We start from the raw sequence: 24,736 nt of genomic DNA, 5'->3' as shown, positions 1-24,736 counted from the left end.
CACCCTCTCAGCGCCTCTCCTCCGATGCGATGTGATGCGAGCCCAGTCATCAAGAGGAATTTCCACACCTCAAGAGCATCAGAATCACGCGTCCGCATGCAAGAAGTTGACCAGCAGCTGCTAAGATTATTAAATGATATTTCTACTGTCTCTCTGGCCAGCAGAGGGGGTTGCGGACCCCCCACCCTCTGACAGAAAAGGAGCCTCAATGGTTGACACACGGATCAAACCAATCCGGCTGGTACTGTCGCTTGTCATTTTGCGCGTCAGAGCGGAGGAATGAAGCGGACTGAGGCAACAGCTGCAGTGACTGCAGAGGAAATACACTCAGTGAGAGCCCCATTAGTGCTCACTGTCAGCTGCGCTCCTAACTGCAGGTAAGCTATTTTTATCTGCCTCTTAAATTGGTTAAATTAAAAAAAAAAAAAATCCCTTCTCTCCTTCTCTTCCTAACGAGACAAGTTCATTTAATTAGAGGAAGCAGTGACTTGTGGACTCGTGAGTAAATTAAAAAGGAGGGAAGGTTAGAAGTTAGAAGCAAATAACTGCACCTCACCATTATAATTGCTGGACATTTTCCGCACGTGTGCTGAACAGCAGCATGTTTTCTGATACCTAATTTCCTCTCTTTGCGATGCTTTAGTAATTCAGGCTTTGTGCCTCAATTTCCTCCGTCTGTGTGGCCACTTTTCATGCTGAAGATGAGATGAAAGCTAAATAAGATGGTCATTCATTGCGTGTTAATTAAAGCTGTGCCTTCATAACTGTTTTAACGACCTAGAGGCTTGATATGGGTGCCTTTAACGCACAAGGTGGCACAAAACACAGAGGCACAAGTGGAACATTTTAAAAAAGAATCACGCACAGGATTTTTTTTTTCTTCTTTCAATGTCCACAGTTGAAGTTCGAGTTGGAGATGCAGATGGGGAGGAAAAACACATTCTAGACGGGATTAAAGCCTTGCTTTTGTTTGCCAGTCTCCGCTTTTCGTTATGTTGCACCAGCTGATAGATCAAACACTGAATGGCAGCTGCCAGGGCCACTTCTCAGTGTGCAATGATAGCGCTGACGAGGACGCGCTCCAGCTGCCCACTTTCTCCACTGCGGCCAAAGTCAGAGTCATCATCACCTTCATCCTGTGCGCAGTGTCAGCTGTGTGCAACTTGGTCGTGTTGTGGGCTGCCAGCAACGGCGGCAAGCGCAAGTCACACGTCAGGATCCTCATAATGAACCTGACGGTGGCGGACCTGCTGGTGACTTTCATTGTGATGCCAGTGGACGCAGTGTGGAACATCACGGTGCAGTGGCAGGCGGGAGACGTTGCCTGCAGGCTGCTCATGTTCATGAAACTGGTGGCCATGTACTCCTGCGCGTTTGTGACTGTGGTCATCAGCTTGGACAGGCAGTCTGCCATCCTCAATCCTCTGGGCATCAGCGAGGCCAAAAGGAAAAGCAAAATCATGTTGACTGTGGCCTGGACAATGAGCGTGGTCCTCTCGCTCCCTCAGGTGAGAGAAAACACATTTTGTACGTTCTGCCAATCAAACATCTCTTCACAGTGTAATCATGTGAGGTTTCTTGCTACATGAAAGCTGCTGGTTGCACACCTCTCACATCACTGTTGACAGCTTGATCAGGAAGCAGTTAAAAGTGTTACCAGTGTGCTTTCTTCTAGTAGAGTTTTGCTGCAACGGGAGCTGAAAGTTAATTAAATTATCTGTTTGGTCTGCAGACAGAAAGAGGATGAAGCAACATTCAGTCAATCAATGCAAAAAAATCTCATCTGTCTTGAAAAATGCAGCTGGTGCTCTGAATCTGGAGTGCTGCCTGCAATACAGTTTGTAGAGGATAACGATATAAAATAGATTCACGTTGTTCTATTTAACCACTTCTGTAAACTTGAACACCTGAAAAGGTGCATTTTGCCTCCTCCACCTATTGTGTTCAAAGTGTAGGGGTTATTGGATTTTATTCAAGTTTTAATGCTCAAACTTCTCATTCAAGCTCAGGGAAGCTTCACAATACTCAACACAACATTAGATCTGTTTTGCTCCAACACATACAAGCACAAGGTCCTGGTCGCTGATTTCTAAGCAACACCTGATGCGTTGTCCTTGCATTGATTCGAAAGGCTGAATGTAGGTGTGGCAGCTATTAACATTAATCAAATTGGATTTCTGATCAGTTGCAGCATGGTGCCCAGGGATCATTGACCAGACAGGCTTTCAGGAGGTTTACAAATGTCAAATATTTATCAAGCAGATAATCGAATCAATATGTTTTTCTGGGAATTTTAATAAGTTAAGGATAAGTTTAGATTGTTCAATTACAGGATAGTTGCATTTAGTGTTTTTTTAAATGCTGATCCAGATATCTGTTAGAGAGATTCTTAACAGTCTCCCCCGATGTTTCAGCACATTCCTCAAAATGATATTTGTTTTTGAATATGTTTTGTAGAAATGTTTTGTCCATCAGGCAAGGACTCAACAAAATATCAGACTTGATGACAAAGGTCCCTCAACCCGCAGCATAATGTTCCCGTAAACCTAAACAAGTAGTTTCTGTGCCAAACCAAATCTTAACCATAGCGATGCCACATCATGAAACAGGTTCATTCTTCAACTTTAGTTTGTTTTGTTTTGTTTAGTTTTGTTTTTGATGCAGGTATCACCAGAAAACTCTTTTGTTTGTCAGCCGTGTTTATATCTGATGCACTTTGTCCATTCATTTGGAGGACTTGTTGGATGCTTTGAAAAAAAAATAATGAGGCAATACTTCAACATTTTAAGAAACATCATTATTCCCTTTATGCCTTTATTCCTTTATGCTAAGAGTTAGATCAAAAGATCAATATCACTCTCACAGCTGTTCGTTAATAGTCAAGCTGCTGCTAGGTGACGGTATAAAGTGCTTCCCAGGGGTTGCAGTTAGCCTGGCTCCAATTAAAGGCAAAAAGAAAGACTTAGGTTGTTACACAGATTTAACAAAGACAATATGATGTGTTGATCAGTTAGCTTTAGAGGCGCTGGCTGTTTCGCCCTGTATCTGTCTTTATGCTAAGCTGCAGATCTGGCTTTATATTGAATGGATGTGCATGAACGCCATCAATCTTCTCATCTAACTGTCAGCAAGACAGTCAAGCCATAATATTAAGAAGAGATAACCTTTACAGGAGGTATGACAGAACAATTAAATGAATAAATACTCTAAAATGTGAGGATTTTTTTTGTTTTCTTTGGCATTGAGTCAAATATTTCTGAAAAGGTGAGACTGTAGTAATATGATTGATGTAATCTGAAAAGCAATGCAATAGTGGCCTCATCCTGGTGTAAGTGAAATGAAACACACACACACACACACATATATCTATATATTTATTTATATATGACATCATACATGCACACGGCTAGCCACACCCATTCAATGTGTCATAGAAATTACACTGATGTGATCTTTGTGTGAGCCAGCCAGTAATTTTCTTATCCACAGGCGTATGATGACAGTGACTTCAGCCAGTATGTGCCCGCAGATTAGCCTCAGGTTGTCAAAATGAAACTCCTTGGGCTAGGGCCCTTTTTGTAAAATAAGAAATCAACTGTGAATTATGTATATAGTATAGGACAAAAATCAAGCCATCTATGTAGGTCAAATCACTTGGCATCACATTTACAAATAAGAAATAAGTACAAACAATATGGAAACATGCCATATTTATTACCATATATCATAATTTTTATTCAGTGCAGTTTTGCACCATTTTAGTGAAATGCCATTGTAGGGCTTTTTGAGGGTTTCCCGTTTTATTTTTAAAAGCCTCAAAGAAATACAGAGCCCGGTCTTAGTAACCCCTGCTGCTGTGCATCTGAACTCTTTCTCAGTGAAAGCAGCAGATATGGTGTCCTCTTTATCCACATTTTTTTTTTTTTTTTTACAAATGTTGCCTATCAGTGATGCCAAACAACTGATGACTGACATATAATGTAATAATACAGTTAACACCACAGGATTTTCCAGGCTCACACTGTGATCAGTGATTGGCTGATGAGTGCTAATATCTCTTGATGAAAGGCTCCTCCTGCACCTCCAAGAGCCACTGTCCTCTGAGAAATGCCTTTCTGCTGAGGAGCTTCTGCAAATGTTCAGTTATCTCAAAAACCTTTTTGCTGTTTTATTTTTAACCTTTGAAAGATCAAAAGGGACCAAACACCATCATACATATAAATGTGTTGCTTCACAAATAAGACTACTGCTATTTCACTGAATTCGCTTTTTGGCTTCAAGTGCATTAATGGCAAATGATTTTGAGGACAAAGTGATTTTAACACACACTTTTATGATTAATGATTTTAAATTTACGATCACTTTTATCAGCTGAGCTACAGCAACAAAAGCTCCCTTCCATCATAGCTCCAGTAATTCAAAAATTATCCACTTTAAATACAGAAGACACTCTTGTACCATTAGAAAGCTGATTTCTCTACTGCTTACTGTTTGCACTAAGCCTGTTCAGAAATTCACAGCATTGCTTCAAAAAGACAAAACCCCACTGCCAGACAATTTCTATATCAAATGATCCAGTGGATTTAAAAGCTGTGGCTTATAGTGACAAACTTACACAGAATTAACCACCATCGGTTATCATTTCTGAGATTTTCAGTGTCTTTCCGCTCATTGTTTTGGTGTTAGGGCCCACAGTTTTACTGTTTTGGTTCACTCCCGTAGCTCTCATCAGCATTGTTTCCAGTTGCTGCAGGGAGTTTTTAAACAAAAAAAAAGCTCTGATAAACCACCCTACTCTACCTGCCCAACACCAAACAGCATATAGACACAGTTAGCTACTAATAGATGAACACAGTGAGGCATTTAGCAGCTAAAGAGCCCGCTAGTTCCCTTAGGAGTTGGTGGAGGCCAGAACAGAGCTAAAAGGGAGAAAATATTCATTAAGTGGATATGAATCTCTGAATGCTCAAAAAAGAAAATCCTGAAACACTTGTTTGGTTTAGGTGAGATGAGCAAAAGCAAATTTAACTTAGAGATCTGTGCTTCCAACTCTAGTCTCCCACATGACAGTTGGATGTAAACCACCACCACCCAGACCTCCATTAAGGACACTTGCTCCTGAACTGGCGCTGAGTGTTGGTAGTGGATGTACTGTACTGTAGATTGTGAACTGTGAAATCATTGAAAAGATTTTAAGGAACACTGGGCTGAAAAAACACAACACACACAAAAAAAGCAGGATATGCTGTATATAGCTCAGCAAAAAAGTCAATCCAGGCTCAGCTTTGGCTACAGGGGAGTGCAACATCATCCGGTAAAACAGCTGAACAAACTTTAACTGCATCACCTTGCAAATTTTCAGACAAACGAGAACGTAATTTCTCACATAATAACTCAAGAGTTATACAATCCTGCCTCATAGTGTAGAAATATAAACACTGTGCGGCATCTTCAATCTTGACTCCATAGTTCATCTTCTCACTAGTAACCTGTGGCAACCATCAGTCAGCAACACGACCCCTTTCATCCTTTCCTGTGCTATTATCATTTGAATGCAGTCTAATTCATGCTCCTGCTCTCAGAGCTTTAGCTTTGTTAGACATGACTATGATGAAAAACAGGAGAGAAGAAAAGAGATTAAATTTTAATGCATATACAAAATGCCAATATGCATGGAATTTATGTGAGGGTTGTGCAGCTGACATTTAGACATCTGTATTACTATCAGGTGCAATACATCAGGTGTAATACAGAGGCCACTGGACCACTGGACCTCATAGTCAAGTCAAGTCAGTTTCATGTTTATAGCCCAGTATTATTTAGAATCAAATCGAAAATTTATCTTAAGAGGCTTTCCAATCTGTCCAGCACACAACAACCTCTATCCTTAGCCATTAGATCCAGATAGGGAAAAACTTTTCTAAAAAACGAAAAAACCCTTTAATGGAGAAAGAGGAAGAGCAGCAGGACCCTCTCACTGGACAGACAAACATGATTAGATGTTGTGTGCACAGAATAAACCACCAATCAATAGATTGATTGTAAACATATTCAAAGTATATGGACCTAGGAGGGCCTGAAGTAACTGCAAAAAGAGACAGCACCTGAGTCAGACGACCTCCTCTCCACCCTGGAAATCTGGAAAGAGGACAGACCAGACAGAGACACTAGAGGCAAAGCTCAGCACAACATTGACACAGATGTGAGAAAGGAAACGAACACACAGAGGGAGGGAGAGAAGAAGCAGAGAGGCTGAATTGAATATTGAAATACCACATAACTGTGGAAAGTCTCGGGATAAAATCTCCATTTGTAATGTCTTGTAAAAGTCTGTAATCCTGGAAAAAGTGAAGCAAAAACTCCATATTTTGATGCAAGAGTATCATATACTGCAACGCTATTGTTTGTATTGAAGTTTTATATGTAAGCCCCTCCGAGCTTTGCACCTGTATGTCACTGGGAACACTGATAAAACAGAGAAGCCCCTGTGAGATGTGGTACAGACAGCTGGAGACCCTCAAGCATTGAACATTAAGTCCAAGACATTCTGTCAGGGAAGATACAGCGGCAACAAGTGATCTGTGTCCAGCTGTGTATTTGACACATACTCCACAACCTGATGTTTAAAGAGGAAACTGAATAAGATGAGGTGAGTCCTATAACTCCTCACACTTTAATGTCAAATGTAGTGAAATAGTTTTAATCAGAAAGGTATGTTATCAGTTATCTAATTGTCTGAACATGGAGCAGCTAGTACAGATGTGGTGCCTAAAGATTAAATGCCTTGTTTTTGTTCTAACATATTTCTTTGAATTTCCATAAGTTCTTAATGAAAAGCATAGTTTGAAATTCTTCATATACAGTCCTATAGAGTTTGTTAAGCTGGCAGTGACTGCACTCCAGCTTGTGAAATCTGCTGTAGAGAACAAGCCAGATAACAAGTTATCTGACTTTTTCTCATCATTTGATGATGAATGTATCACATTGTAGAAAATCAAGCCCAATGTCCAGGTGGGCTGTAAAGATTTGTGCTGCTAGCACCTAATCATGATTGTGATCTGATTGCAGGAGGTGCTAAACCTCCAGGAGATTTCATGTGCAAATAATGAGTGAACTCAATATTTTATTAACCCTATGTTCTAACCCTTGTTCTAAGAATACGACTTTCATTTGTCATTGTAAAAATATGTGTAATTGTGTTTTCTTTTTATAGATTTGTATCCGCCTTCAGGAGCGTCATCTTTCACCATTTCTGTAAAGCATTTATAATCTAATTTTGTTAAGTATCCAGCACAATCGGTTAATTGATTTTTCCACTTCTGGCTCATTGCACATGGTGTTACAAGACACGTTCACTTTACGAAATATTTGTCTTCTGGTAACACATACAGTGGGGCAAAAAAGTATTTAGTCAGCCACCAATTGTGCAAGTTCTCCCACTTAAAAAGATGAGAGGCCTGTAATTTTCATCATAGGTATACCTCAACTATGAGAGACAGAATGAGAAAAAAAAAAAATCCAGAAAATCACATTGTCTGATTTTTAAAGAATTTATTTGCAAATTATGGTGGAAAATAAGTATTTGGTCAATAACAAAAGTTCATCTCAATACTTTGTTATATACCCTTTGTTGGCAATGACAGAGGTCAAACGTTTTCTGTAAGTCTTCACAAGGTTTTCACACACTGTTGCTGGTATTTTGGCCCATTCCTCCATGCAGATCTCCTCTAGAGCAGTGATGTTTTGGGGCTGTCGCTGGGCAACACGGACTTTCAATTCCCTCCAAAGATTTTCTATGGGGTTGAGATCTGGAGACTGGCTAGGCCACTCCAGGACCTTGAAATGCTTCTTGCGAAGCCACTCCTTCATTGCCCGGGCGGTGTGTTTGGGATCATTGTCATGCTGAAAGACCCAGCCACGTTTCATCTTCAATGCCCTTGCTGATGGAAGGAGGTTTTCACTCAAAATCTCACGATACATGGCCCCATTCATTCTTTCCTTTACACGGATCAGTCGTCCTGGTCCCTTTGCAGAAAAACAGCCCCAAAGCATGATGTTTCCACCCCCATGTTTCACAGTAGGTATGGTGTTCTTTGGATGCAACTCAGCATTCTTTCTCCTCCAAACATGACAAGTTGAGTTTTTACCAAAAAGTTCTATTTTGGTTTCATCTGACCATATGACATTCTCCCAATCCTCTTCTGGATCATCCAAATGCTCTCTAGCAAACTTCAGATGGGCCTGGACATGTACTGGCTTAAGCAGGGGGACACGTCTGGCACTGCAGGATTTGAGTCCCTGGCGGCGTAGCGTGTCACTGATGGTAGCCTTTGTTACTTTGGTCCCAGCTCTCTGCAGGTCATTCACTAGGTCCCCCCATGTGGTTCTGGGATTTTTGCTCACCGTTCTTGTGATTATTTTGACCCCACGGGGTGAGATCTTGCGTGGAGCCCCAGATCGAGGGAGATTTATCAGTGGTCTTGTATGTCTTCCATTTTCTAATAATTGCTCCGACAGTTGATTTCTTCACACCAAGCTGCTTACCTATTGCAGATTCAGTCTTCCCAGCCTGGTGCAGGTCTACAGTTTTGTTTCTGGTGTCCTTTGACAGCTCTTTGGTCTTGGCCATAGTGGAGTTTGGAGTGTGACTGTTTGAGGTTGTGGACAGGTGTCTTTTATACTTATAACGAGTTCAAACAGGTGCCATTAATACAGGTAACGAGTGGAGGATAGACAAGCCTCTTAAAGAAGAATTTACAGGTCTGTGAGAGCCAGAAATCTTGCTTGTTTGTAGGTGACCAAATACTTATTTTACCGAGGAATTTACCAATTAATTCATTAAAAATCCTGGATTCTTTCAGCCCATTCTGTCTCTCATAGTTGAAGTGTACCTATGATGAAAATTACAGGCCTCTCTCATCTTTTTAAGTGGGAGAACTTGCACAATTGGTGGCTGACTAAATACTTTTTTGCCCCACTGTATACACTAAAGAAAAAACATGATTACCACATTATAAGGTATGTCTGTATTCTTTAAAAAAACATTTGAAATGACATGTTTGAAATATATTATTGACTGAAAACTGCAGCATATAACAGGTCAATCTGTTTTCATCATCCATATCAACAAAATCAATATCTGGTTAATTTTGATCTCATTCAGACAGCACACTGAACAAATGTGCTTTTCTACCTCAAGGCTGACTTTTAAGTCCAGTTTCAGCACTATGTGGTAAAATAACAGATCTTAGCTGGGCACGTAAAAACTTTTGCTTTTTAGATTAATTATATACACACCACAACTCTCAGTTCCTTTTTCATATTTTATCGTCCTAAATGTAAGTGCAGTTTTGTTTTAGTTCATATTCCATTAGTCCACTGCTCTTTAATCTGAGCAAACACCGATTCTGCGAACAGACGAATGTCGAGCTTTTCATTGTCGAGAAATGCGTCACCAAGCCCAGTGTTACAGAACAAAATGCAAACATCTTTTGAACCAGAACCAACAATTTGTTCATATATAAATATCTTTCTTGTCAAGCTGCTTTCTTCCCCATCAAGTAACCGATTGCCTTACTGAGCTATTCATATCCTCGTGCGAGCCTCATGTGGCTCACAACCCATGTACCCCACTATGGCTAACTCTGATCCATATTTGTAGACACTCAGGAAGTATTTTAGAGCTCTGTTTTGCACTGATTCACACATAGAGGTAATATGTTTGAATACTCATATATTTCAGGTTTTGTACTTTTACAAATGATTTCTCCAAGGGCTTTACCTTCTGTTTCAGCAAAAACCTCAACACCTTTCATAAAATGTCCTAGTGCATATTTACATGAGTTTGTATGGTTCAGCTTATGTGATGCTACTTTAGGGCTGGAGACCTGGGGAAACAATCAGACAGGGCCGGGACGAGGGAAGGAAGCAAAAAGGCAAACGCTAGGTAATAGTGAAACAAGGAGCCGTATGTAAGCCGTATGTTCTGGCAGTGAGGGAGAGAGTGAACTGGGCTTAAAAAGACTGGGGAGGAGTAGAGGCTAGATTGCTGATGAGGACCAGGTGAGTGATTACTGCAGGTGTGTGGAAAGATGACCCTCCTGATTCCACTCCGGTGACAGACAGGGGGAGACAAAACACACAAGAGGGAAAGGGACAACACACAAGAGGGAAAGAGACAGCAGGATCATGACAATTTTCACATGGGGAAATGCTTTAGGTAGAGGAAGAATCCCTGCAGTAAAATGAGTTATCTCAGTTTTCTTTGAGATAATTAACAATCTCCATTCTTACACCATTCAACCATTCATTAGGGTAGGAGAGCACTTGTTGAAGTTTTTGTTCAGATCGGGAGACTGAAACGATGTAACCTGTGAACAAATGAATACTTCACCTAACCTCCACACATAACCCACCAATTTAAACCATACATTACTTTACTCAAATAATTTATATAAACAACTGGGGAGCAACACGGTGTTTCACTCCTGATGAAGTTAAGAACCAGTTTGTGTGATAATCATTTAGTCTTACACATGCTGTAGAGGGTCAGATAGTCTCAAAAGAGTCCCTATTGATCATCCGATAGTCTATGAGACACATATTTCAGTAGAAATAAATGTCTGATATTCAGTGACATGCACAGTATATGCTTAATCATTGATGGGTTCATACAATGACTGAAATGTCTTCATCTTAAGCTGAATGAAATTATTAAAGATAATGATGACAGGCGACATTTCTCGTGCTGTGTTGTTTGAAACAAATGAAATAAACTGAATGAAATTACTCTCAATTAGCAACTCACAAAACTGATAACATAATTATACACTTGGGTTATAGAAAACCATTTTAAAGATCAGAGAAAATATTGAGCAAGAAAGTTCTTTAGTAGTTTAACAAAATAAAATTCTTCACTCAAAGTCCACTCACGGTCCTTTCAACTGCTTACTGTCTTCAATCTACTGAGGAAGATAGTCAAAGAAAAGAAAATATAAATACAGTCCAATCCTCCCATGTGCTGCATGTTGTGTTCATGATCAAGACTCAGTACAAAAATGTGTAGCCTCAGAGGTATATACACATACAGTATTGTGCAAAAGTCTTAGGTAGGTGTGAAGAAATGCAGTCAAGTAAGAATGCTTTCGAAAATATAACATTTTATTGTTTTTTTTTTTTTAATCAATTTACAAGATACAGCATCAGTTCTTCCAGGTGCACTTGTACAAAATCAGGGATTTTCTAGGATCATAGTCAGTTGTATATTTAACCAGTTATATCATACAGGTGCTAATGATCATCACGTTCATATGTAGGTTGAAACACAGTCATTAACTGAAACAGAAACAGCTGTAGGAGGATTAAACTGGGTGAGGAACAGCAAAACTCTGCTACAAGGTGGTGCTGTGAAAGACAGTTTCGTGTCACAGGTCAAACACCAGGGCAAGACTGAACACAGCAACAAGGCACAAGGTAGTTATACTGCATCAGCAAGGTCTCTCCCAGGAAAGATTTCAAAGTAGTCTGAGGTTTCAAAATGTGCTGTTCAACTTAGTGCAGCAGATGAAAGACATATACTTCCTTCCCTTTGAAATCAGAAGATGTTCAGCATGCCATCAGCTCAGAACCAGCAGAAACCAGTGGGCCCCAGGTACACCCATCTAATGTCTGGAGGAGTCTGTTCAGAAGTGGCCTTTATGGAAGAAAAAAATGCCAAAGCTACGACGTGGAAACATGGCCAAGCAACTTTGAAACTCAACTCAACTCAAAATTTGAAATATATGGCTGTAGCAGATTTGTTGGCTGAAGGGCTGCAGAGCGGAAATACAGGCAGATACTTATCCATCATGCATCAGCATTCTTACTTTACAGCATTTCTTCACACCCGCTTAAGATGTTTGCACAGTACTGTATATATAATCTATTAATAATTACAAATGATTTATATATGAAATTATATTTACATTTGAAACAGATCTACAGTCGATGTTGCCTCATGAACAGATTCAAAAAAGGAAGTGTTGAAGCAAGAGCCCCTTTGTAAAGTTTTCAGCAGGAACCTATAGCGTGCTCGCCCCGAAGGTTTGACTCCTGAATAACGAGTCTGTGAGACTAAAACCCTTAAAGCTGGTTCCTGCTGGAACTCATTTACATGCAAAGAGTAACAGAGGGGCCTTTAGGTGGAAACATTAAAGATCTTCATGAACAACTTCAGTCACAGTTGTAGGTGGACCCTCAGACAGAGGTCCAACCTGCAGATATATAGATGAGGACTATTAAGTGGATCAAGTCGGAAAAAGCCTCTGGGTTTAGGGCCAACCTGCCTATTACAGCAAGAGTTAGAGAGATGGTGCAACATTTAATCTAACCTTACGAAAATTACTACTTTTAATCAATATGGTTTGATAATGCAATATTTCCCACATGCCACGCTGTCTCAAGAGTCAATCATAAATCGATCTTTTGAGCCGCTCCTAAAACCAGAATCTATCAGTGGTTTCTTTCTCGATGTTCATGTCATATTTCGCATTGTCCCATGTGGATTTAATACAGGTGACTTCAGAGTGATTCCCTTGGTTCTGTCGCACCGCCTTAGGAGAAAACATGGCCTCTAACTGTAGATTTGGACTCACTGTTTCACACAAAAGGCATTGTGTCCGTTTGCTTTGCACAAATGTATAATTGAAGGCTTCAAATACGATAGTATTAATATTTGCTTTATACAGATAGTGGTTGGAAACTCACATCTCTTTTTAATGTTTAAACATAAAGCCTGTTTCTCTGGATTTGTCGATGATACCTGTTAAAGTGATTTGAGCTTGTAATCCCTGTGCAAAATATATCCGTGTTGCTTGATTTAGGATCATCCAGATGCTGTCGGTCTTTATAAAATGTTTCAACTGTTCATTTGAATATATATATATATATTTTATTATGCAATATTCTTGCCAAAATAACGTCATCCCATGGTGAAGTATTTAATCATTCATATTTTAGGTAGGTTAGTACATGATGAGCCAAATGATTTCTATCCAGTCATATTCTTATAGATTTCATGTGTCTGTGCCTCTGGCTGTCATTCATGCAATGTCACTATGGAGAAACCACAGTAGGCTAAAATACTCCAATAATTAATCACTGTAAGGCCTCTAAGCAAAATGATATCTAATTATCTTTTTTGTTTATTCAACAAAGCTAATTGAGTGCTTCACTCACCCGATCTGATCCTGCAGTAACATGAACATCATGTGACTGGACTCCATGCTGGCGTCATCCATGTAATACAAAGGCACAATTCTGTGTTGTACTGACAGTGAGTGACAGAGGAGATTGAAAGGTAAAACAAAGCTGAGGCAGAGACATGTCTGAGACATTGTAATTATATGTTTAACTGCTAGAGGCAGATAAATGCGATTTATTTTGCTACTTTCCTCTGGACTGAGAAGCTCAGAGACGTACCCTAATCTTTAAATCTCCACACAAAACAAAGTATAGTGTGTTCATTCAAAGATCCATATGTCTTTGCTCATGTCTTGATGCGTTGCTCATGTTTACCCTGGCAGATGTACTGTACCTGGCTTACGGTGGCTCAGCTGTTGTACAGCGTTTGCTGTCCTTTATCTTTGCTGTGATATCTGAGGGACTCAAACCAACTGCATTAAATGCCTTGATAAAAAGAAGTAGCCAGAAGCAATACTGTGGCTGTCTCTATTTTCTCGAGTCACGAGGTACTCTCAAAATTCAAGTCATGTTTAGCCTTGAGGTTTGATTCTCCCGTGAGATTCATACCAGCCTCCCCTCAGTTTAAATTATATCTTGTCTCCATGTACAAATATCACACAACTAATCTGACATTTAGATCCTGCTATAACCATCATAAATTACAAACATAGAACTTGTAAAACATGCTACCATTAAACGTTTTGTACAAATAACATGTTATTTTTTGCTCTAATGTCAGAGTGTCTCAGTTTGTAGACTTTTTCTTGCAGTCTCGGATTCAATGTATTTTTCCCAGTTACGTGATTTCCTGAACAGAGAAGCAATGAAGACTTTGTCATGGGGGGCCTGTAGAATGGTTGACTGACTGAAGTTTTTGTTGTGTGTTAAACAAATTTCTATGAGACCACAATTAGGCATCAAATTAATTTAAGTGCTTTGGAGGAAACACGGGACTGGGGTTTTTCCTGCGAGGCTTGCTTCATTTGTCTACAAGAATTGCAATTACTAGGCTTTTACAGAGAATTGGAAGTGCAGATAAGCCACAGCAAATGCAGTATTTCAGGAGCCCAGATGTCTCATGGGATTTTCTCTCCTCCAAGATAAATGTCTTTTTTTCTGAGACACACACAGCCAAAGACCTTTTGTGTCCAATGAAACATAAAGTGTAGATCCTTTATTGACAGAAGAGCCTAGGTCAGTCTTTTAGATTTACCAGACAACATTTTAAATTTCAAAATGGAAAGAACAGTGTGATGTGGCAAGTTAAGAATGTGATAATGGCTGATATGTGTAATTAAAAGCTCTGCACATTTAGCAAGTGGTACATTTTAGTTCAAACATATTCAAAATATAACTATAAAGCCGTTCAGAGATGTGGGGATGGAGGAATTTTAATTCAACAAACTGGACATCTGAGACAGCAATTACAGGTGATGCACAGCATCTCCACTGCTCTATAATGTGTATAATTTAAAGAACAGCTTCAAAGCAAAGAATCTGACTCCAATTATACTGATTATACTGATGTGTCATATTGACTTGCCATGAAACTGTATGGCACCCATCTTATCTGGGTCCAGTTTTAATCTAGCTGTAATTGGAACCTATGGTAAAGGAAGATTATGTTGCCTTTATAATCCTGTACTTTTCAATCAATACACTGATGCAGTTTTGTCATTAAAACTATTGAGCGTAAGATAACTGTGCCTGACAAGAATTAACCCAAAAAACAAAGATTCTGGTAAAAATTTTATCTCCAGGAGAACAAATTATGCATTCAGTTATGAGGACAATTTCATAGTTTTGCATTTATATTGCAGACAATGATTTTGTTTTTCAATTTTGTCCGAATGTAATATGTAAAAACTGCATTTTGGAACTGCAATTCTGAATGGCTAAAATACTACATTAAGCCATAGCTTTTATGTAGAAAAGCTAAAAAGATTCAGTATTATGGCCGATATTTACTATTACAATCAGAAACAAAATAGAGAAACACAACCATTGTGATATATTAAAATAGTTATTGATGTCATGAATTGCACACATGTACTTTGCTCTCTCTCTTCTGAAGTACAAAACTACAGTGACCCGGCGTCCTGTAACTCTGTAAAAGACTAAATGTTGCTGTTTTCGTACGTAAGCTTCATACAGCTCTTTCTGACAGAACCTGCCAGTATGCTAGCGGGTAGAAGAGAGATTCTGTTTTTTCTAAACAGCTTCAGGAGGCTTATTCCCTCCTTCGTAAAGTACCCAGCAACGAAATTGCTGTGTTTATGGTGTCCATTGTGTTAATATGTGCAGTCAGTGGGAAACAATTGTCCCCCATCCTGATTAAAATGGCTTTGGTGCACATATAAGCACTCAAGAGCTTGAAAATATGGTCACCTTATAAATATCTCCTTTTTCTGACTGGCTTAAGAAAAAGTTGTTTTACTGATGAAGAGGTAGACAAAATTGCAAGTGTTTTAATGATTTATTCATGATTCAGAATCTATACCCACATAATAATGTCTCTTCTTATTGACCCTGAGATGATTTTAAGGAATTGGCGTGTTCTTGATGGCAGCAGACTTCAGTTGATTTCCGGCTCTCGAGGAGCGAGGATGAGGGAGGAAGCATAATCAGTTAAATGAAAGGCCCCCATTATGTCTGTCTAACTGATTTAGAGTTATAACTAAGCAGAATTATTGTTCTCTTTTCATGCAGATGTTTATATTTCACAATGTGACCATCACAGTCCCAGAAAACTTTACCCAGTGCACCACCCACGGCAGTTTTGTCCAGCACTGGCAGGAGACCCTCTACAATATGTTTACCTTTGTGTGCCTCTTCCTCTTACCTTTGGTCATCATGATCTTCTGTTACACGCGAATCCTCATTGAGATTTCCAGCCGTATGGCCCGGAATAACTGTAAGTCTCATGCCTTCTTCAAAATATGCAGTCAAAATACATTTTCTGAGTAGATATACGTGACAAAGCTAGTGTTTTCTCCTCTTCTAGTGCTGTCTAGAGATGTTCATCTCCGCCGCTCCCACAACAATATCCCTAAAGCTCGGATGAGGACTCTTAAGATGAGCATTGTAATTGTTACATCATTCATCATCTGCTGGACCCCATACTACCTGCTAGGCCTGTGGTACTGGTTGTTTCCTGAAAAAATGGAGGAGACGGTCTCTCATTCACTGACTCATATGCTGTTTATCTTTGGCCTTTTCAATGCTTGTCTGGACCCCATCACTTATGGTCTGTTCACCATTCATCTTCACCAGGGTCTTTCAAGATGCTGTGGAAGATCAAACGCTCGGACTGAATTAGAAAACAACACTTGCCTTGTACACATGACTCGTCTATCATCTCACAGGCAGAATGCCTCAGGTGGCCAAAATGCAGACGTAGACGAGGGAAAAGATAACAGCACAAGAGGTGGCTCAAGGCCAATCATCCCAGTTAGCAAGATGTAATGGGTTAAAGTGTTTCAGTAAAAAATTCTCTGCTTTCTGTATTCAGCATTCTTTATAGTCAAGGCTAGTTCAATGATTTTACTTTTTTTTTTGCATCTGTTCATTTTTGTTCCTCTGATGTAGAGTGTAGTATTATAGCTCAACCCTGGTTTATTCATTGTGCCGCCTGTCACACAAAATATCTTGGGTGGCACTGAAAAGATTTTGACAAAATGCTGCAAAGTGATGCATATCATTGCTCTTTTGCAGTATTTGCAAAATCACCGAGATTGACTGAGGGTAATGCTGTACATCACACAGAGCGTCAGAGACATTGTAGATCGCATTTACGTAACACTTGACTGTGGAAAACTAAAAATGTTGTGTTCCAGTTCCAGATAACTGGGTTTAATAAAAAAAAGACTTTGATTATGGAATGCTTAAAGTGGCACAATCCGTCACAGTTTCAAGTAATTGTAAATGCCACCCAGCGTTTCTAAATGCTGTCAGGCATCACATAAACAGGCATAACAGCAGCATAACAGATAACATAACAGATTGTGCCAATGGTCGGTGGTTTGAGATCTGTTCTTGGCAAGACTTTGTCAGTGTAAAAGGGGCTACTATTGAAACTCTATGGAGGGAGATTTTATTTTGGAAGTAATGGTATTATAAATCTGCAAATTTTCAGTTTGCAGTTTATGTCATAATAAACAAGTTAATTTGACTTTAAATTTGCTTTTCGCCACAATTTGTTTCCACAATATTTTTCAATTGTTTACAATACAACAAAAATAAATTAATTCCAAGAATAGTTTTGGCCATTAAACTACATTGATTTGAATTAAAGGTACACCATTATAATTAACAGAATAATGTTGATTGAGTGAAATTTTTTTTGTCCAAACAAAGGTTGCAGCAAACTTTGAACCACAGACCACTGGTATATAAAATCTAGACTATATATAGCTACCAAGTTGATAACATATCATTTGCATTCGGACCAGAATTCAAGAACACTGTCACATAACAGGAGAGGGAGGATATCATTTCTGGATATCTGTGGTTAGAAATCATCAATAAGTTAAAGTGCAGTCAGAGTTATGCATATTCATGTCTTTTTTACAGATTTTTCATTACAGGTTACCAGCATTCTCAACATCGAGAAAATAAGCTGTTCCATTAAGATTTATAATATTATTAAGAGAAAGATTTATCTCTCAACTGAGTGACAATCTTTGCACTCTCTTCCTTCTCTTACTATCATAGTTCAGCCTTCACTAGGCCTTTTATTACATTACAGAGCCAGTCTACCTACATCACCATGTGTTTTTATAACACCTGATGGCAGCTAGCATTTATGTAATGCTGATGGCGTTTAGAACGCTGTGTATAAACATCAAGTCGCATTCACAATTATTTCAAACAAGTTGTGACCCTTTTGCCTTCCACAGAGGTCATTTTCTTCTCTCTCCCCCATTTCATGTCTACCTCCACCGTCACAATAACTTAGCCTGCATTGAAATCCAGAGGTTTGTCAACTACTGTGTAGCACTGCCTCTTACTGTTTTATTATTATTTATTTTTTACATTTTCATAATCTTCTCTTATGCCCTCTGCTAATCACTGCTTGTTGACAGGAAACTGAAGTCAAACTGTCAGTTGTGGTGCCATGTGTGCAGTATTAAGGACTGTGATTTCGTTTCATTACACAAAATGAATGTTAATTCATGTTATTATTGACCTTGAAAGCCTTTTAAATAAATGCTATACAGTACTATGTATTGAATGTACCTGCACAGCATGGTGATGTGTTATTGACTGTGCAATTTGTCCACGATCAGTTCTGTGTTTACTGTGTTGCACAAAAATCACAGCGGAGACAACGCACAAGTATCCCATGTTAATGCCATTGGATAAATATTTTATTAGTATTAGTGTTATTTGGATGTTATGTTGTGAATTGTGTTGCTTTCTGTGACAAAGAAATGGGTAAGAAAACAACGTAATTTGTTGGACCCCCTCCCCTCATCCCTCCTAAAATAGGATCAATAGCGTGATATTTCTTCTCTGCAAGTTGTGGAAGATGTTATAATGTACACTTTCAATGTGTTTATTTGTTGAATAAAACATTCTGCTTTGTTTTTATCTGCGTTGGGTGATGCACTATTATTGATTGGCTTCCCACAGAGCCCATGTGAGAATGGCACTAATATGCTCCCTCTTTTTTTCACCTTTTTTGGACTCATTGGAGCTGGAATAAACAGAATTGAGTGATACCAAAATATAATGATTTCAAATGATTAAGGGGGAAGGACATTAAGGCATGGATGATTTTCTCCAGGTTCTAGTGGTCAAGTAGTTTGTTGTAGCTATTTGGCTCCATACGGAAGTAGATCTGGGTATCATCCACTTAAAACGTGCTAATATGGCCTAGCGGGAGCAAGTAAATGGAGAAGAGCATTGGACATGAAGGCAGAGGAAGAACATGAGTTGCTAATAGAGACACTGAAAGATCTGTTGGATAAATACACAGAAAAACAGTATAAGACAGAAACAGAGACCCCCTCCCATTGATTTAACATGTGAATGAGAACAGAATGATCCACAGTGTCAAAAAAAGTATTTAGATGTAGGAGCAAGAGGAGGGAGCAGTTATCTGAGTCAGCAGCGAGGAGGAGGTCATTAGTTATTCTTAGTAGTGCAGATTCCATAAGGTGATGGGCACTGAAGCCAGTTCTGATTTTTATTTCAAATGCAGCTTTGAGCCAAACAGCTACCAAGATTTTTGAAAGAAAGGGGAGTTTGCAGATTGGTCTGTAATTATCGAGGACTGAAAGATCCAGTTTCTGTTTTTGGACCACTGCGCGTTTGAAAGGTGACGGAGCATCGCTGGTTTCCAAGTAACTAAAATAGTTGAGAGAATGCTGGAGCCAGTTGTGCCAATAACTTCTTTGAAGACTTTAGTTGGAATAAGGTTGGGAGAACAGGTGAATGTCTTCATGGAAGAGATAATATAACGAAGCTCAGGTAGGGTGATGGAATTGAATTAGAACTGTACTGTTCTCACAGAAGATGGAAAAGCTATTTACTGATGAACTAATACTAGCTCTGATGTCAATTGGGAAATCCTCACATTTGGAGACAGACACTTCGAAGTAGGGGTTGTGATTGGATTTTTTAACACATTAAAAAGTACCGTGGGATAATTATGGTACTGGTTTTGTCAATAAAATTGGAAAAATATTGAACCCTGACATTTTTGACAGCCGGCTGGTATTTATCCAAGAGACTTTGAAATGAGATGTACAATTTATTCCACTTCCACCTCCACTCTGCCCTCCTGCATGCTCTCCTCATTTCTCTAATATTACTTTTTTTTAAAGCAGCAGTCGGTACCATTGAGAAGAGAGTGGAGTTAGCTTCAGAATTTGAAACACTGCAACTTCCAGGTCCCTACTGCTCCCCCTTCAGCGCTTTTCAGTTCAGCCTTCAAAGACCCTGTCATGTACACAAAGGCTAACCACAGCAGCTAAATAGGCCAGGTATACAGTGGTATACACAACTGTCCACAACGGTACCATTACCAATGGCAGAGCCAGCCATGGAGCTCCAAGCAGACAACACAGAGATGCCTTTTACCTGGAGCTTCCAAAGCTGGCTCGCGAGCTTCAAGTTTCAATTCCCCCAATTTTTTAACCCCACATGATGAAATTTCAAATGCCTATCCACCAGTGGTGGGCCGTCAGGGCCAGCAAGGCCTTCTCTGCTGGCCTAAACTCAGAATCACTGATTTACGTTTTAATATTTTCCCATTAATCATTTTAGATTATTCCTAATAGTCTATGCTCTTCATTTCATAGCTCTGGGCTGGGGTGCTTCCAGCAGTGTATGTCTATATTAGAGCTTTTATCCAATCATATTTCAGCCATCATGTGTTGCCAGGGTCAAAGAAATCTGCCCTGAGGCCTTCAGAATCAAAAGTGCAGGCGCCCGTAGCTTAAAATACATCACAATGAAACTGTTGCTTTAACCAATCAGATTTCAAGTTGGTGACCCCAGGGCCCTCTAGCAGGCGTACGATGACGTTAGTATTTTCACATTCTGTAGCGACCTGCATGAGCTAAAACTTTATCATAATCGTAAGTATTAATAGCAGTTTTTTTAACCCACAATGGCTGACGGAGGAGAAGATGTTAATTTGGTCGCAGATCTACTTAGAAATCCATTTTCAAGGTGGACTTTCCAAGAAAAGCTGGACATTTTGAGGAAATGCCGGCCCACCCCGAAGCTAGCAAGCCTGTCCCAGCCGCAAAAAGGGTTCGTCCGCCACTTTCAGGTTAGCAACTACGAGCGGTACCCTCGGCTTACAGGCTCCGAGGAGCAAATTGTGTTACTGAGAATGCCTGGTATTGGCAACTGAACAACTCTGTGTTTGGAGCCGAGTCGGTGGTTAGAGTGTTTGGTGACTTGTTGAATTCTTGGGTTTCTTGCTCTAGTGATGATATTCATTCTCGTAACATGAGATACCTGTCTGCAAGGCAACGTCCTGTTATACTCCCTTTCTGTATAATATTGATGGTTTCTATAGCCGTGACGTCATAATGACGGTATTAAGAGGTGGTTTGATTCAGGTAGGACGCCACTGAAGGCCCAGGTGTAAAATGAACGGCCCCCCACTGCTATCCACTACTACAAATAAATTGGTATTACTGTTGGTATCACGAGATTGTGTTTTTTGAATTAAGGTCTTTAGACTACTTTAGAAACAACTCATGTACACACGCAAGCAGACACATACAAAGACACAAGAATTGCTTGACTTGGACGGAAAATTGAGCTTCTGCTGTGAATGGCCAGGCTACTGCTCGTCAAAGGATTGACATATCGCGGCACTTCCGCACCCTGTGTGTCCCAGGAGAAACGACGAAACACTAACTATACTCCACATACCTAGAAATAACAATAACATTTTTCATTGCTGGAGGTTGTTTCTAAGCCATCGTGTTTTCAAAGCTCCCCACTATCATTTCTGTGGCTACTGACAGCAGTTTCAGAACAATTTAAAGTAAAACCCTGAAAATGTCTTTTATATAGTTGGTCCTAGAGCTGATTTGACACTACAGCAACCCAGAAAATGCCCTTTTTTTAAGACTAACAGTATGTTTCGTTTCAGTGTCTGTGCACTCCACTCTGTAATGAAACCAACACTTACTATTCATTTTCAAAACTTTGCTTTTTTAATATGATAATCATTGGTTAAACATGAAGAATCCAACCCAGCAATACCATCAGTCAGAGTTGGGATTAGGTCATTTTACAACAGCTTCAAGCCATGTATAGAAAAGTACTTCTATGATAATCCAGTTTTGCTCTCTGACTACCCAAGAAGTTTTGAAAAGCTATTACATGGAAATTAAATGCAATACAATGACAGGATACAATATCAAACCGCTGTGCCTCGTTTGTTTAATTGGGGATTTAGCTGGATTTAACATTCCTTGTAACTATCATAAGCTTTCCTCTTCCTCAGTGTTCACTGCCAAAAAAGTGATTTTTCTGTAAGTCATTATTAGGAATTTATAAGATGAAAGTGGGGGATTACATCAATCAAGGGATACTGAACATAATGTGTTAAAAAAGAAACTGGATCATGCCAACATATTTCATGTTTTTGCCACATATTATCAGTTAATCTCTAGTTTAACTCTATTGTGGTACATAATTATGCTAAGCTGCTTAACCTAGAAAAGTTTCATGCAGATAGATAGCTGTTATCAGAATAATAATGTGTCAGTTTAGTGTGAAAATGAACATTTCAATACACCAGATGTGAACGACTTGTGTGTTACTTTACCCCACATTCTTCTCTCCCTGAACTTATCGAACAGCCGTTAATTATCTACAAAAAAAGTACAGTGTGGCATACAAATTTAATTTGTCTTATTTACCTACACGAAAGATTGTATCATACATAATGAGTTCCAGCATCATGATTACATGTGAGCGAATATAATTAATCACCTCCTTTATTGTGGTGACAAATTAAAAGTCTAGTCTAGTGCACCTTATATTCTCAGCAGTGAAGAGGGCATGGTCGCTGAACTTGTTCAAAGCTGACACAATGTGGATGACAGATACATGCCTCAGGTACGCACTGTGAAATATTCATCAATGACCTGGAGTACATATGCCATGCTGCAGCGAATGATGAGGTCATTAATCTTGGCAGATCCACCTTAAAGTTGTCTTACTGCTGAGTGACACTATTAAACCAAAACCTAGCAGGAGATCTCTTGCCTGTCACGGGGACATTGCTTCACAAATTCACTCTAGGTTGGCTGGTCTTGCTGTGTGACATAACATTTACTGACGAAATTGAATCACATACCATATGTCTGGCTATCTGGGCGGACCAGTTACATTACAGGGCAGAATGTTCCAGTTTCTGTCGCCAGCAGATGCAGCAGTCGTAGTAGAGGTGATAATATTAAAATTGTATCTTTTATTCCTGTGTTGTGAAAAACAGGCAAAAGCAACACCAAAAGCAACATAGAGCAGAACAAACTTGCTCTGCACAACTGGAGCAGAGGCCCCAGTACTTAATCTACATTGGGGAGCATGCAGAATCCAGAATACGCGATTATAGTAACCTCATAACATTATTGCAAGAGGCAAAAAAAGACCACTCGGCTGTGTCAAAGCGGCAAAAGCTCATGGTCCTGCAGAGAATTTATTTCTGTGGTCATGAGTCCCTGCTTGTGAAGGATATCAAACGAGAATCACAGGACATTTTTTCTGTTTTACAGTTTATGAAATGGGACTTTCACGGATGAAATCTAAATCTCAGAGCAAACCCCACTTTAATATCATTCATTTACTTTGACTCCGGTTGCTGCACAGTCTGTTCTGCTTGTGTCAGGCAGGAATTTCAGGAACCAAGTTGTGAAAATTAAAGGAAAAACTTTATAATTTAGATAGCATACACAGCATGAAATGTATATTTAATGATTGTGCATAGTGAAAGTGATCAAAATAATCAGTTTTCACTTTCTTCCAGTTTGTAGTTGTAGCAGCATTTCTGGTATTTCCTACTATCTACTACTACAATTTAATACTACTGGTATTTCAGACAGAGGTAACATTAGTCAGCACTTTGGCAAGTATTCTTTGGCATCTCAATTTGTTGAAAAATTAAAATGAAAGTCGATGGTAAACACATAACTGAATTTGTACGTATAGGTTGTTCCTATAAATTCCATCATGCACAAATTTAGAAAATCATAGCTGGTGTTGCCAAATTTGTTGGTTTTCTTAAAGCCTACAGATAAATGAAAAAATAAGAGGCATGTCTGATGAAAACACAACAGAGTACGCAGCTCCTCAGGAGACAGACTCATGCTGACGCCAATCAGGCACGAAGATTTTGTAACTGAAACTGCATGAGGAAACTTGAGATGGCAGCAACTGGTTACCGTTTTCAATTTCACCCCCTCTAACTTGAAATTCTTCGTCTCAGTGGCCCCGAGGGTAAAGCTGCAGAGGAAAGTCAACTGTTTACAGCGAGTGCACCGTTCTGTGGATGTGGTACTCAGCGTTCCCAGAATCAGAACCAAGCAAGGTGAAGCAGCTTTTAGTTTCTATGCCCCCCACCTATGGAACAAGCTTCCTGACCACCTAAGGTCTGCTAAAACTGTCAACACATTTAAATCAGGCCCTAAAACGTTACTGTTTACTGTGGCTTTCCAATAATAGAGCTGCATAATTTCTTTTAACTGTTTATACACATGCTTTTATTGTCTTTTAATGCATCTTCTCTTAAGCTTTAACTATTTATTTTCTTGTGCTTTTATTATCTTTTACATGCAATTCAATGTTTCTGTGTCTTGTTTTCCTTGTGTTTTATGTCCTTGTAAAGCACTTTGAATTGCCTTGTGTGTCAATTAATCTTTCCTTCACCAAACCATCCACCAATCTTCAAACTGTGAATGTTTCTCTAGATCACTGAACTGAATATAGATATGTAACTACATAAAAACGCAGATATAAACACCAATAAAACAGAAACCAG

General features: G+C 39.3%; 1 protein-coding gene across 1 annotated transcript; it reads left to right on the top strand.

The window, feature by feature from the left end:
• The first annotated feature begins 992 nt into the window (after positions 1-992).
• gnrhr4 (gonadotropin releasing hormone receptor 4) lies at positions 993-16,686 on the top strand. Its single transcript, XM_070830253.1, has 3 exons — positions 993-1,508; positions 15,931-16,135; positions 16,226-16,686. Exons 1-3 carry the CDS (start codon positions 993-995, stop codon positions 16,684-16,686), a joined length of 1,182 nt encoding a protein of 393 aa, XP_070686354.1.
• Positions 16,687-24,736: the final 8,050 nt, after the last annotated feature.

The sequence above is a fragment of the Pempheris klunzingeri genome, chromosome 5, assembly GCF_042242105.1.
Source record: "Pempheris klunzingeri isolate RE-2024b chromosome 5, fPemKlu1.hap1, whole genome shotgun sequence".
Taxonomy (NCBI): domain Eukaryota; kingdom Metazoa; phylum Chordata; class Actinopteri; order Acropomatiformes; family Pempheridae; genus Pempheris; species Pempheris klunzingeri.
The sequence above is the reverse complement of the archived record's forward strand: the minus strand, read 5'-3'. Positions and strand labels throughout refer to the sequence as shown.